This window comes from Dipodomys merriami, unplaced genomic scaffold, assembly GCF_024711535.1.
Source record: "Dipodomys merriami isolate MVZ:Mamm:240054 unplaced genomic scaffold, mDipMer1.0.p SCAF_19, whole genome shotgun sequence".
Classification (NCBI taxonomy): Eukaryota; Metazoa; Chordata; class Mammalia; order Rodentia; family Heteromyidae; genus Dipodomys; species Dipodomys merriami.
This window is the reverse complement of record NW_027203270.1, coordinates 13,810,534-13,825,041: the sequence shown is the minus strand read 5'-3', so window position 1 is coordinate 13,825,041 and position 14,508 is coordinate 13,810,534. Positions and strand designations below refer to the sequence as shown.

At 38.8% G+C, this 14,508-nt stretch overlaps 1 protein-coding gene across 4 annotated transcripts in view; it reads left to right on the top strand.

The window, feature by feature from the left end:
• The window catches only part of Ssh2 (slingshot protein phosphatase 2), a 222,541-nt gene that overhangs the window by 151,908 nt on the left and 56,125 nt on the right, over positions 1-14,508 (top strand). For all 4 annotated transcript variants that reach the window (XM_070027392.1, XM_070027394.1, XM_070027393.1 and 1 more), the window contains 2 exons: positions 4,358-4,422; positions 12,642-12,763. In XM_070027392.1, coding sequence (XP_069883493.1) covers positions 4,358-4,422; positions 12,642-12,763 — 187 coding nt within the window. The remainder of the gene's footprint in view (positions 1-4,357; positions 4,423-12,641; positions 12,764-14,508) is intronic.

The following is a 14,508-nucleotide window of genomic DNA, read 5'->3' as shown; positions in this document are numbered from 1 at the left end:
ACCCATGCTGAGGAAAGAAAGGAAAACTTGTAAAGAAGTCTGTTTATGGTAGTACTGAGGAATTGAACCCAGGGCTTCATGCATGCTAGGCAAACACTACCACTAAGCCACATTCCCAGGCCACTAATAGTTTTTTATTGTCTATACCTAATATCTATCTCCTCACACTTGTTTTTTTTTCTTTTAACAGATTTATTTATCCTCTCAAAGTATATGTTCGTTAGCTTTTAGCATATTTAGAGTTATACACCTATCACCATACTAGAACATTTTTTTACCTTCATTAACAAATATTGCCTATGTCCCTCCTTCCATAAAACTTGCCATACCCTATAAACTACTTGTCTTCTTTCTTTTGTGTGTGTTCCAGTCCTGGAGCTTGAATTCAGGGCTTAGGCACTGTCCCAAGCTCAAGGCTAGTGCCCTGCCAGTTGAGCCATAACTCTACTTCTAACTTTAATTAGAGATAAGGGTCTCACAGACTTTCCTACCTGTGCTGGCATCGAACTGTGATCCTCAGATCTCACCATGAATAAATAGGAATACAGGCATAAGCCACCAGTACCCAGTCACTAATCTGTTTTTGTCTCTTTTGATTTAAGTATTTTGGATATTCTATATAAGTGGACTCATAAAAGTGGATTGTTAACCAGGTGTGGTGGCCCAAGTCTGTAATTCTAGCTACTCAGGAGACTGAGATCTGAGGATCGAGGTTCAAAGCCAGCCCAGGCAGGAAAGGCCGTGAGATCTTATCACCCATAAACTACTCAGAAAACTGGAAGTGGTATTGTGGCTCAAGTGGTAGAGTTCTAGCCTTGAGCTGAAGAGCTGAGTGACAGCACCCAGGCCCAGAGTTCAAGCCCCACCATGGACAAAAAAAAAGTGGATTGCTGAGATAGGCCTCTTGCACTCAGCATGTTTTTAGTGATCTTCCATGTCTAGTATATAGCACTTTGGATTTATCACATTTTATTCCTTTTTTTTTTTTTTTTGGTCCGGTCGTGGGGCCTGAACTCTGGGCCTGGGCGCTGTCCCTCAGCTCTTCAGCTCAAGGCTAGCGCTCTACCACTTGAGCCACAGCGCCACTTCCAGCTTTTTTCTTTTTGATTATGTGGTGCTGAGGAATCGAACCCAGGGCCTCGAGCATGCAAGGCAAGTGCTCTACCACTGAGCCACCTTCCCAGCCCCATATCACATTTTATTTACGTACTGGTTAGTTGATAAACATTTGATTTGCCTCCACCTTTTGCCTATTGCCAATGATACTGTATGAATATTTGTGTTAAGTTCTTGTTTGGACACGTTTCCATTTATACATAGGAGCCCATGCTGCATCTTACATATGAGACTTCTTTTAGTTGCATCTCTGAATTTGAAATGTAGTAGAATGGCCAAGCCAAGAGATTCTTTTTCTTTTTTGTGTTGCTATTGGAACTTGAACTCAGGGCCTCTCACTCTTGCTTAGCATTTTCTTTCAGGGCTGATGCTTTGCCACTAGAGCCATAACTTCACTTTTAGCTTTTCTGTGGTTAATTGGACATAGAATCTCTCAAATTTGTCTGACTGGACTGGCTTCAAACTTCAGTCCTCAGATCTCAGCCTTCTGAGTAGCTAGGATTTCAGACATGAGCTACCATCACTCAGCTGTGATGCTCCTTAAATTTGAAAGGTTAAAGATTCTGCAAAAATAGAATTGGTAAAAAGCTATCATTGAAATGACATGGCAAGGAAGGCAAGAAAATTATTCTTTTTTGTTTTGTTTTTTGTTAGTCGCGGGGCCTGAACTCTGGGTCTGGGCGCTGTCCCTCAACTCTTCAGCTCAAGACAAGTACTCTACCACTTGAGCCACAGCACCACTTCCAGCTTTTTTTGTTTATATGGTGCTGAGGAATCGAACACAAGGCCTCAGGCATGCAAGGCAAGCACTCTACCACTGAGCCACCTTCCCAGCCCAAGGAAATTATTCTTTAAGAGAAAGAGGAAGGAAGGCCTTTCAGACTTGCTGACATTTGAGACAAGCATATCTGTTTGCTAATCTGTCTTTTTTCCTGCCTCTTTATTTCTTGCACATATGAAGCTAGGCACCAGTGGTTCATTCCTATAATGCTAGCTATTCAGGAAGTCTAATGCTTACAGTTCAAAGCCAGCCCATGCAGGAAAAGTTTGCAAGACTTTTATTTCCAATTAACCACCAAAAAAGCTGCAAGTGAAGCTGTAGCTCAACTGGTAGGGTGCTAGACTTGAGCAAAAAATATCTCAGGGACAATGCCTAGGCCCTGAGTAGATTAGTGGTTCTTGTATGGGAAGGTTTATGGAAAGAAGAGGGAAATAGAGAGTAAATGTAATGAGGGTGAAAAATGTTCAAGAGTTAATTGTGGTGATAGTTTTGTAACTCTGAATAGACTAAAAGTTAATGGCATTTGTGATTATATGTATAAATCACCTTAGACTCCTAAAAAATACCTGGGTCTAGTGGGCAAGAATAAAGATTTTGGTTCTCAGATTGTCATCAGTAATGATAGTACATTATTTAATTGTCTTCTGTTAGCCAGAGCCTCAGATTTCCTGATATAAAATAGGAAATAGAAGAAAACTGATAATAGTATAATACAAAGCTTGTTTGTTTTTTGTTGTTTTTTGTTGTTTTTTGGTCGGTCGTGGGGCCTGAACTCTGCCTGAGCACTGTCCCTCAGCTCTTCTGCTCAAGGCTAGTGCTAGTGCGAAGTCTGGCTTTTTCTGCTTATATGGTGCCGAGGAATAAAACCCAGGGCCTCATGCATGCAAGGCAAGCACTCTACCACTGAGCCACCTTCCCAGCCCATACAAAGAAATTTTTAGCTTTATTTTATAAAATGTGTAAGAATAAGTAGTCAGGTGCAGTGGCTCACAACTGAAATCCTAGTTACTCAGGAGTCTGACATCTGAGAATCTATTCCTAATTTACCAACAAAATGCCAAACGGGAGATATGGTTCAAGAGGTAGAACACCAACCATGAACAAAAACAGCTGAGCAAGAGCTCAAGGCCCTGAGTTTAAACTCAGTACCAGCACATATATGCGAAGGAGCAGGAGGAGAAGAAGAAAAAGAGGGGGTTAAATGAGTGAAAAGAGGAAGAATGGGAGAATGCAGACCTAATCTTTAATGTATACATGTGAAAATGGAACTATGAAAGTCAAGAGGGACAGGTTGGGCTGGGAGAGATGGAGAATAATGAAAGTGTGGCCTTGATTGCATTGTAATCATTGTATTGCATTGTAATCATTGAAATCATAAACTGACTTATTGAATTGAAACCCTTTTAGACAACTTCTTAAAGGTAATTTTAAAAATGAAAGAAAAAGAACAAGAGATGATTCAAATAATAGTTAGCTATTTTAAAGTACCTAATATGTTCAAAAGAATAGGTATCTCTAATCTCCTCCATTTGATATATACGCCCTTTAGTATCAACCATTAAAGTGGAAATTTTTTTAAACTACTGACATTATTCTAGATTGAATCTAACAATCTGAGGTTAAATGTAACTGAAAATTATTATTAATAATAACAAAGGGCTGGGAAGGTAGCTCAGAGGTAGAGTGCTTGCATGAGGCCCTGGGTTTGATTCCTCAGCCACATAAACAGAAAAAGGCACTGTGGCTCAAATGGTAGAGTGCTAGCCTTGAGCTGAAGAGCTGAGGGACAATGCCCAGGCCCAGAGTTCAAGCCCCACGACCAACAAAAAAAAAGAAGAACAAAATTAGTAATAACAAGAGGGCTAGCTTTTTAAAACTTAGGAGTATTCTGTGAATATTCTCTTTGCTACCTTCAGTTTCCTGAAAGCATAGCCAGCCAGTATTGCCTCTGCCCAACAGTTTCACCAATGGATCTTTCATTGTACAAAACTAAGATTGTCTTGGGCTGGGAAGGTGGCTCAGCAATAGAGTGCTTGCCTCGTATGCATGAGGTTCTGATTTCAATTCCTCAGCACGACATAAGCAGAAAAAGCCGGAAGTGACACTGTGGCTCAAGTGGTAGAATGCTAGCCTTCAGCCAAAAGCAGCCCAGGGACAGTACCCAGGCCCTGTGTTCAAGCCCAAGGACTAGCAAAAAAAAGAAAAGAAAAGAAAAAAAAGAAAGAAAGGAAGGAAGGAAAAAACAATTGTCTCAAGTATACTTTTCCTAGGACAGACTAAATGTAAATATAAACATAGTTTATTCTGCTTAAACATAAATTGATCATATTAATTGATTTCTGAGTCTGAGTCTTCAGTGAACAAGAACTTTATTGCTTTATAAATTACTAGAGAGAAGGAATCCTGTCTGTTGGTATTAGAATGGAGAATACTTACCCTTTCTTTTATAAATTTCAACAGGCGATCTCCAACAGCATCTCCAAGCAATGTTCATATTACTCCGCCCAGAAGACAACATCAGGCTGGTAAGTTAATTGTATGATCATAACTCTTCCTCAAAAGACTATATAAAGTAGCCAATATTAAACTGTCATTTTATATTTCAACACATTGCTGGAAGCTATATGGAATAGAAAAGAAGAATGTTATGTCCTCATCATCCAGGAGCTTAGAATTTGTGGGTATAAACTGTTGAAGAGTGATGTAAAATAATAACATTCAAGAGTTTGATAAGCACAAGTTTGTAAGTTACTGTCCATAGTAACAGATGCAGAAGAGAAAAAGGAGAGAAAAATTGGGAATTTGACCTAGTTGAGAAATGTTCCCTTTAGACAATATAGTTTGAATGGATCTTGAAAGATGATGAAATTTGGATTGCCTAAAAGAAATCATTCTAGATGAAGTTATAACTTAAGCAGAAGCACCCACAGGAAGGGATAAAGTGGGAGTGAAATGACTACATATGATGCTGACCTCAGAGTCACGAGACTAGGGCTTGAGTCCTTGCTAACCAGGTGATGTTAGACAAGTTACCTTAGGCTGTTTGTGTTCTTTTCCTCATTTCCTAACAGCTTCTCACAGTTGGCAGGATCAAATGGGCATGAAAACATTAGAGTGTAAAATTCTGCCTAAATATGAGGATTATTGTTATATAGGGAAGATAGAGACCAGAAGACATAGCAGGCAAATATGAATTTAATTCTTTAAAGGAGTCAAATTGACAGCTCATAAGCCAAAGATAAGTTTTGTTTGGATCACAGTGTTTTTTTCAATGTTAGAATTTTAAAGCTGAGTGGTTTCATATAAAAATTCAGATTTGAGGGGAGGGGAAGGGAAATAACAAAATGCTGAAATAAGGATACAGGTTGACCCATTGTAACAATAAGATATACAAGACATTATGTTGAAAACAAACTTTACAATGTGGTAGGGGAAAAACAAAGGAGGAAGTAACAATGCTTGATAGAAAATGTACTCATTACCTTACTCATGTAACTGTAAACTCTGTATACAGTATCTTTATAAAAAAATATACAAAAAAATTCAGATTTGAGTTTTCAGAAGTCAAAGTTTTCTGACAACACTGAGACATGGAAATCATAGCAAGTCTGAGGTGGAGAGAAACAATATGTAGGTTCTTAGTTTACCATAACTTTCTCAAATCCTATTGCCTCTCAGACACTTAAATCAATTGTCATCTGTCATCATTTCTTGGACTGTTTTTTCTTCAAAGAAAAATAGGAAAATGATGTAAATATGATTCTTTGTATAAATAAAAAGTACTACCTGGGTGCTGGTGGCTCACACCTGTAATCCTCACTACTCAGGAGGCTAAGATCTGAGGGTCACAGTCCAAAGCCAGCCTGCGCAGGAAAGTCCATGAGACTCATCTCCAATTAACCACCAGAAAACTGGAAGTGGTGTTGTGGCTCAAAATGATAGAGTAAAGCCTGGCACTGGTGGCTCACTCCTATAATCCTAGCTACTCAGGAGCCTGAAATCTGGTTCAAAGCCAGCCCAGGCAGGAAAGTCCATGAGACTCTTATCTCCAGTAAACCACTAGAAAACTGGAAGCGGTGCTGTGGCTCACATGGTAGAGCGCTTGCTTTGAGCTGAACAACTGAGGGACAGTGCCTAAGCCCAGAGTTCAAGACCCATGACCCACCAAAAAACAAAAATGGTAGAGTACTAGCTTGGGGCAGAAAATGCTCAGGGACAGCACCCAAGTTCAAGCCCCAACAACAACAACAACAAAGTATCTCATTTAATATTTAGATGGCTTACTTTATTGTTTTGTATGTTTTGCCTGACCCTTAAATTACTAAGTACAGACTGTACCTCTCCCTCTTCAGTAAACAGTTGTGAAACATTATAGGTTTTTGAGCCAAGGAGTGACATGAGACAGCTACAGGGAAAGATTACCCTGAAGCTGATATGAAATGGAGAAGAGGAGGAAGAGGCCCATGAGATAGTTACTGAAATCACCAAGAAGTCTGGTCTCAATTCTTTCTAGATTAGTTAATTGAAATTTTATGAAAGCTATAGGCAGGTTAAAAATAGTTGGTCTTTATGTCTAGTAAGAGAGTTAATGAGGAGAATATAAGCTTGTGGACAGTTGATGATCAGTCTTTGAATTCTGTAGTAATCACTGATTCTACATTCACTTAATCATTTTATGTTTAAATTTTGTTTTATCCAGGGCTGGGAAGTTGGCTCAGTGGTAGAGTGCTTGCCTTGCATGCCTGAGGCCCTGGGTTCGATTCCTCAGCACCACATAAGCAAAAAGAAAAAAGCCGGAAGTAGTGCTGTGGCTCAAGTGGTAGAGCGCTAGCCTTGAGCTGAAGAGCTGAGGGACAGCGCCCAGGCCTAGAGTTCAGGCCCCACGACTGGACCCAAAAAAAAAAATTTGTTTTATCCTTTCTTTTGAATGCTGCCTCCATGCCTTCTTTTTTGTCTTTTGTCTAAATTAGTTTCTATTCTAATCCAAAATTAAGATTATATACATTTAAATAAAACGTAGTGACACTGTAAGACCCTGTCTCAAAAAAGGGAATAGGTGAAGAGTGCAGTTCTTTTTGTTTGTTTGTTTTTTCCGGTCATGGGGCTTGAACTCTGGGCTTGGGCGCTGTCCCTGCACTCTTCAGCTCAAGGCGAATGCTCTACTGCTTGAGCCATAGCGCAACTTCTAGTTTTCTAGTGGTTTATTGGATATAAGAGTCACACAGACTTTCCTGCCCGGGCTGGCTTTGAACCTTGATGCTCAGATCTCAGCCTCCTGAGTAGCTAGGATTACAGGCGTGAGCCACTGGCACCCGGCCAAGAGTGCAGTTCTTATAGCATTAATATCCTCTCTCTCTCATCAGTATTAGAGTTTGAACTCAGGGCCTTATGCTTGTTAGGTAGTTGCTCTATCACTTGAGCCATACCTGAAGATTTTTTGGGGGGTGGAGAGTCCAGTTGTGGGGCCTGAATTCTGGGCCTGGGCGCTGTCCTTCAGCTCTTCAGCTCAAGGCTAGTGCTCTAGAGTGTGTGTGTGTGTGTGTGTGTGTGTGTGTGTGTGTGCGTGTGCGTGCGCGCACTTTACCGTGTGTGTGTGTGTGTGTGTGTGTGTGTGTGTGTCCTGAGGCTTGACTTCAAGGCTTGGATGCTGTGTGTGTGTGTGTGTGTGTGTGTGTGTGTGTGTGTGTGTGTGTGTGTGTGGTTTTTTGTTGTTGTTGTTGTTGTTGTTTGGTTGGTCATGGGGCTTGAACTCTGGGCCTGGGTGCTTTCCCTCAGCTCTTCAGCTGAAGGCGAGCACTCTACCACTTGAGCTACAGCGCCACTTCAGTGTGTGTGTGTGTGTGTGTGTGTGTGTGTGTCTCCTGAGGCTTGACACTTGACTTCAAGGCTTGGATGCTGTGTGTGTGTGTGTGTGTGTGTGTGTGTGTGTGTGTGTGTGTGTGTGTGTGTGTGTGTGTGTGTGTGTGTGTGTGTGTGTGTGTGTGTGTGTGTGTGTGTGTGTGTGTGTGTGTGTGTGTGTGTGTGTGTGTGTGTGTGTGTGTGTGTATCCATGTGTCCTTGGATGCTATCCTTGAGCTCAAGGCCAGAGCTCCACTTTCAACTTTTTGGTATATATTTGGAGATAAGTGTCTCACAAAATTTCCTGTCCAGGCTGACTTTGAACCTCATTTCTCAGATCTCAGCCTCCTGAGTAGCTAGGCTTACACGCATGGTTCCTGTCTTGAGCCTCTAAATATTAAAATAATTTACCACATGAGACTTATGAGAACATGAAGGATACAATTAGAAAGGCAGACCAAGAGATTAAATCTTCTCTTTTCCTACTGAAATATGCAGTTTCAGCTGCTTTATATTTATAAAATGAAAACTCACAAAATATATCTGATGCCTCTGAATTAATTCAGAATTCAAATGACAAGCCATTTACCGTTGTTTTGAATTGTTACAAACACATATTATGTTTCAGATTATTGAGTGAGTCATCTTCAAGAAAATGAGTGAATGCATTGTATAACTTTAGACAAATTAGCACTTTTCTAACTGAAAGGAACATTTGTAGTCTCAAAGCAAAGGCTTTTGTTTTAGTTAAATTTGGAATGCTAAAACTCTTATCTTGGGACTTGTGCATAAGGTTAAAAGTTTGATAGTCAGCTGAAAGACTAGCCTTTATTTTTCTTAATCCAACCAAACTCCACGTTTTGCTAACACATTCAAAATGTGATAAAAAAAAAAAAAATCTTTACCTACAAGGGACTCTGCTTTCCAAATACAGGTATCAAGCATTAAGTATAGTTAATACTTAGGAAATCTTTAATTGATAATGTAAGGAAATAGTTTTATAGTACTTGAATAATGTTCTTGACTAGAGCTGAGGCCAGAGAACTGCAGGATAACTTAAGAAAATGAGAATGAAAAGCTTTTGTTCAAATGAAAAGTTTATTTCTTTCTTCATGTAAGTGCATTGGAATTTAGGTTTAGATTTTGATTTGATTTTATTTTGATTTTGTTTTCCCAAATGGGATAATTTCAAAAGACATAAAGATAAAATCACCTATCCTATACTCTAAGAAAGCTATTCTTGGGGGGTGGGGAGAAGGATGGGATAGGAAGGGGAAACAAAGGAGGAGGCTACAATGCTTGATAAGAAATGTACTCATTATCTTGCCCATGTAATCGTAACCCCTCTGCACAGTATTTTCAAAATAAAAAAAAAGAAAGCTGTTCTTGGCAATTTGAGTACATTATTCTTCCAGTCTTATTTTGGTGTTTGTATATGAGTATAGGACAGAAGGACAAAGGAGGGAGGTGTAAACTAATCTGTAAAAGCATAGCTAGTATGTTTTGCCTTTTTTTTTTAATAAAAATAAGATAGTGTTTTGTAACATTCTTTCTTTATAATTTATCAAGGCTATTTTTCTATGTAAATAATTTTATATGGGGGTTGAGTTTTTTGCCTAGGCTAGGAATCAAACCTAGGGCTTTGGTATGTGCAAGGCAAGTGTTCTACCACTGAACTACATCCCCAACTCTTAAATCATGATTTTTATTGCCATAAAGAATTTAATTTATAGATTTTTAACACTAAAAAGTTCATAGAGACAGAGTTTTTAAAATCCAGATTTCCTCCATCTTTAATCTATTTTTTTGAAGACAGTGTTTTTTATTCATGTCAATCTGAAGTCTATTTTAATCTTAGGCTTGTTGACTTTGCTTTGTTCTTTTGGCTAGAATTTAATATTTACATACTTTTGAAACCTTTCCCTCTGATAGATTGGGTGAACTGCCTGTCTAGACATTGAGTCTTTATAATGTGGCTTCCCTGAGGATAAATACTGCATGCATGCAGAGGCATGATGTGTAGGACTCTTGGTGAAGAGAAATAAAAGGCAAAGGTGTACTGTAAACTTAAGCAGAAGTATTTCCTGATATTAGATAATGGTGATGAGAGAAGTTCTTGTACAATGTGAAATATATAGATTAAGAATTTAAACTAGGGCTGGGGATGTAGCTTAATGGCAGATGTTTGCCTAGCATGCATGAAGCCCTGGTTCGATTCCTCAGTACCACATACACAGAAAAGGCCAGAAGTGGCACTGTGGTTCAAGTGGTAGAAGCACTAGCCTTGAGCAAAAAGAAGCTCAGGGATAGTGCTCAGGCCCTGAGTTCAAGCCCCAGGATTGGCAAAAAAACAAAACAAAAAAGGAAGAAAGAAATAAAGAAAAGCTTTACCATTATTCTTTGAAGCTTTGAAAATAGTGTGCCTATTTTTAGGAATAAGCAGAGGTATATCTTCTTCATATGAGAAGCAGAAATGATTTCTCTGACCTACCTCAGCCCTAAGATTAACTAACTCTAGTTCATCTAACACTTTCCAAATTTAGGCAATAAATGGGCTTTCTTGTAATAATTTTCTCAGTTGCTATTGTTGACATGTTTCAAAATCTACAGTTAATGTTTTGTTGAGCAATTAGAATGGAATACAGTAGTGTCGTACTTTCAAGCTGAAGTTCATCTTGCTAATCAGATCTCAATTGTATTGTGCCAGCCATTTATTCCAAAATTCTGGAGACTGAAAAAAATACTGGAAATGCTTCCTCCTCCACTATTACCACTCCTCCCCAAGTCCTATGTAGTCCAGTCTAGCCTAAAACTTGCTTCTGTTTCCCAGGTACTAGGAATATAGCTAAATTAGGTTATTAGATTTTGCTAATCTTCTTGACAACAGAAAAATATGAGATTAACTACCAGTAGATAAAAGTATAATATTAGATACTCATTTATGCTTTGGGCTTATATAATGTTGCTTAATTCGGTCATGGGGCTTGAACTCTGGGCCTGGGTGCTGTCCCTCAGCTCTTCAGCTCAAGGCTAGCGCTTTACCACTTGAGCCATAGTACCATTTTCTGCTTATGTGGTACTGAGGAATCAAACCCAGGGTTTCATGCATGCAAGGCAAGCACTCTACCACTGAGCTATCCTTTCAGCTAAATGTTGCTTAATTCTTTACCTAGAAATTGAAAACTCTAGAAAGGTTCTGTAATTTTTTTTTCCATGCTAGGGATCAGACCCAGAGTGTTGTACATATTAAGCATAGTGCTCTGCCACCAAACTCTATCTTCAGCCCTTGAAAGGTATTTTAACATTTCCTCTGGCATTTCAGGATTAACTATTATAGACACTATTAGAGATCAGTGATTAAATCTCCAGAATTCTCAGTTTATTCTTCCATCTAAGAAATTTAAATAGATCCAAGATGTGCCTATGGGTATTTTTTGCGGGGGTAGGAGGAGGGGGAACAGTACTTGTTAAGTAACTTATTCTACCACTTGAACCATCCCTTCTAGTTCTGTTCCTGTCATGTTCAGTAACTGGTCCTTTCCCATGTTCTTGATGTATAAATCAGTACAAATCTTACAAGAGATAACTGTTTGCGCTCCAAACACCAAAATATTCTTGGTGCTCACTTGGCCTGGTACTTTGCATTATTGGTAATATGTATGAAGATTATGTGGGGTTTTGGTTTTTTTTATCAGCTTATGTAGCTAATCAGTTGCTACTGGTTTGTATAGGATAAATTGTCAAAAGCACAGTTCAGTTGTTCCCATGCCATTTGTGTTTTAGCCTGGCCAGTAATTTTCAGAGCCTTGACAGAGAATAAAGAGCTTTCTAAGCCATTCATAAAGCTGAATGGTTAGTTCAAAAATTGTCAAAGCTTGCCCATTTTAATATGTAATAATACCTGATAACTTGTTTATAAGAAATTCTAGTTTCCCTGTACTGAATTTTCTGGTTAATTTCTGGTTAATATGTTTATCTTAATCAGAGAAAGAGTCATTGCTGCCTTTCAACCTACCTTGTGCATTTACTCCCGTCTATCTTATGTATTTAATGCTTTTTCCTTGATCCTAATCAACTAAGTCTATACCGTAGTTGGTTTAAATGTTAGCTCCTCTTAGCTTCCTGTAAAGTGGATTTGATTTTGAATGCTCTGTTCTTCATGGGACATAAAGTCAACAGTATGGCTCTCTGTCTTGTGCAGTTGGCATCCGAATAATGGGCATTACAGTCTGGTTGTGTCAGCACTTACTACAAATAAGCTTAATGCAGCCAATTCTGCTTGTTCATGCTTCCGTAGCTTTTCCTTAGGCATATCAGAATACACAAAGATAGCTATAAGAGTCTCACCTCTGCCTTGCTAAATGGGTCATTTGATTTCTGTAATTATTTTTCTCTTTGGAAACTTTGGACTAGTGATAGAATTACAGAGGAGATTCCAAGAATATCAACCCTTAAAGAATTCCAAATAGAAATTTCTTTCAAGGGGCTGGGAAGGTGGCTCAGTGGTAGAGTGCTTGCCTTGCATGCCTAAGGCCCTGGGTTCGATTCCTCAGCACCACATAAGCAAAAAAAAAAAAAGGAAAAAACCAGAAGTGGCACTGTGGCTCAAGTGGTAAGAGCGCTAGCCTTGAGCTGAAGAGCTCAGGGACAGTGCCTAGGCCCAGAGTTCAAGGCCCACGACTGGACCCCCCCCCCCAAAAAAAAAGCAATTTCTTTCAAATTTCTGACAAATATCTTATGGACTAGAACTGTTTCTCTTTTGAGTTAACATATAATTTGGGAATTAAATTTAGATGTCCTAACTGTAGGCTCTGCTGATTCCCTTTGAATGTTTTAAGATGCTGAAGGAACAGTGTTAAAATCTCTTCTAAATTGCATAATTTCTCTGATTTCTATTATCTTTCAGGCTGTAAGACTAGAAAGCACTTACCAGAATCGAACACGCTATATGGTAGTAGTTTCAACTAATGGTAGACAAGACACTGAAGAAAGCATTGTCCTAGGAATGGATTTTTCTTCTAATGACAGGTATAGTACCATTAAAAAGAAGGATGGGAAATCTCCTTTTTTAAATAACCTGTTCCAGTCACATTTTAAGCTACCACAAAAATATTTTACATGGTCTGCTTTTAAATTCAAGGTATTATAAAACTAGAGTAGACCTTATTAAAATGTGTAGCTATAGTTTTAGAAGACAACCATGTTTAATGAAAGTCTTTGGTTATGTATTTCTAACTTATGAGTCAGGAATACCTTACCTTTCTCTCCTCTTTAGATACTAATGATATAAAGCAAATAATCTAAACTTGTATCTCCAGGAAGAAAACTGCTTTTTCATGGCAAACTACTGTGTTTCAATTAGTAATGATTCACTTCGGCAATTTTAAGGCATATGCTTTCCATAGTAGTTATACCTGTTGTTCTGGTTTCAAGAGTTCCCACTTGAACTTCAATTTCATATATTTACCCATGGCCTTAAATTTTGGTTTTATTAAATCTTATGGGTTTTTTCCTTCTTCTTCATGGTTAAAAATGGGAAATGGTTCCTTAAATGCAAAGCAGAATCTTTCATACTCATGTATTTTTAGACTTAGTTGTATTTCATCTCCTATGATTACCTGGTTTTTTGTATCCTTAAGGTTTTTATTTTCCCCATTTTGTTCTGGAGAAACCTTGGAAAGATTGTGGAATGTGGCTGCTAAGCAGATCTTTACACTTTGAGATAATAAGCTTCAGGAAATCCTGCCAGATGTCTCAAAGCATTGACTTCCTGGTTTAGGACTGGAATGGAACTGTAGAATAGCTAGGGGTATGACTGAAGCCTAGGGGAATTTAGCCACAAAAAGAGGAGGAAAATGGGAGTGATTCTGATTGTTCCCAGTGTTGGGGGGCAGGAGAATTATGCATTGTCACTAGAAGTTTCTCAATTCAAACTTGAGTTTGTAACTAGAAATCAACCTTAAAATTACTTGTGGGTTCACAGAAATTACAAGGCCTGAGTTGTTAGCTTGTACACCACTTACCACATTTAATTATATGCTATGAATATACACAGGTTTGTGGTTTAGGAAGCTTTCTCCTGCAGTTTCAACAACTCCTGGAGTTACCTAAGCAACAGACCTTTCAGTAACTATTTTTCCATAAAAGCACCTACTTGTCTACGTTCATTAGGATTTTAGGACCTTTGATGTGGGTTTTTATCTGTCCAGATCTGTACTATCTGTTAGCATATTTGCCACTAATCACCTGTGTTTATTTAAATAAATAAAAAACAAAATGAAGGTAGGTATGGTGGCACAAGACATTGGTAATCCCAGCACTCAGGGTGAAGGAAGCAGGAGGCCATCCTGTACTACGTAAAACCATAAACAGATACATAAACAAAATTCAGATTTCATTTTCTTGGTCATAACTAGCCACATGTCAGATACTCAGTAGCAACATGTGAGTGGACCCTATATGGGACAATACTTCCATTACTTCACAAAGTTCAGTTGAGTAACACTGCTCTTCATTTGTATTTCTTTTGTTCAATTCTTCCTAACCCCTCCCTTTAAGAAATCCCTTTAAAACAGGAACTAGAGTTGCTGCATGGAAGTTTCAGTTGAGTCTTCTCTTAAAGGCGACAGGCAGTAATTGCATATTCTTTTGGCGTTTAGTGTGAGCAATCAAGATGCCTGGTCTTACCTTTTTCATTTTTGGGGGGGGAGGGGGTCCAGTTGTGGGGCCTGAACTCTGGGCCTGGGCACTGTCCCTCAGCTCTTCAGCTCAAG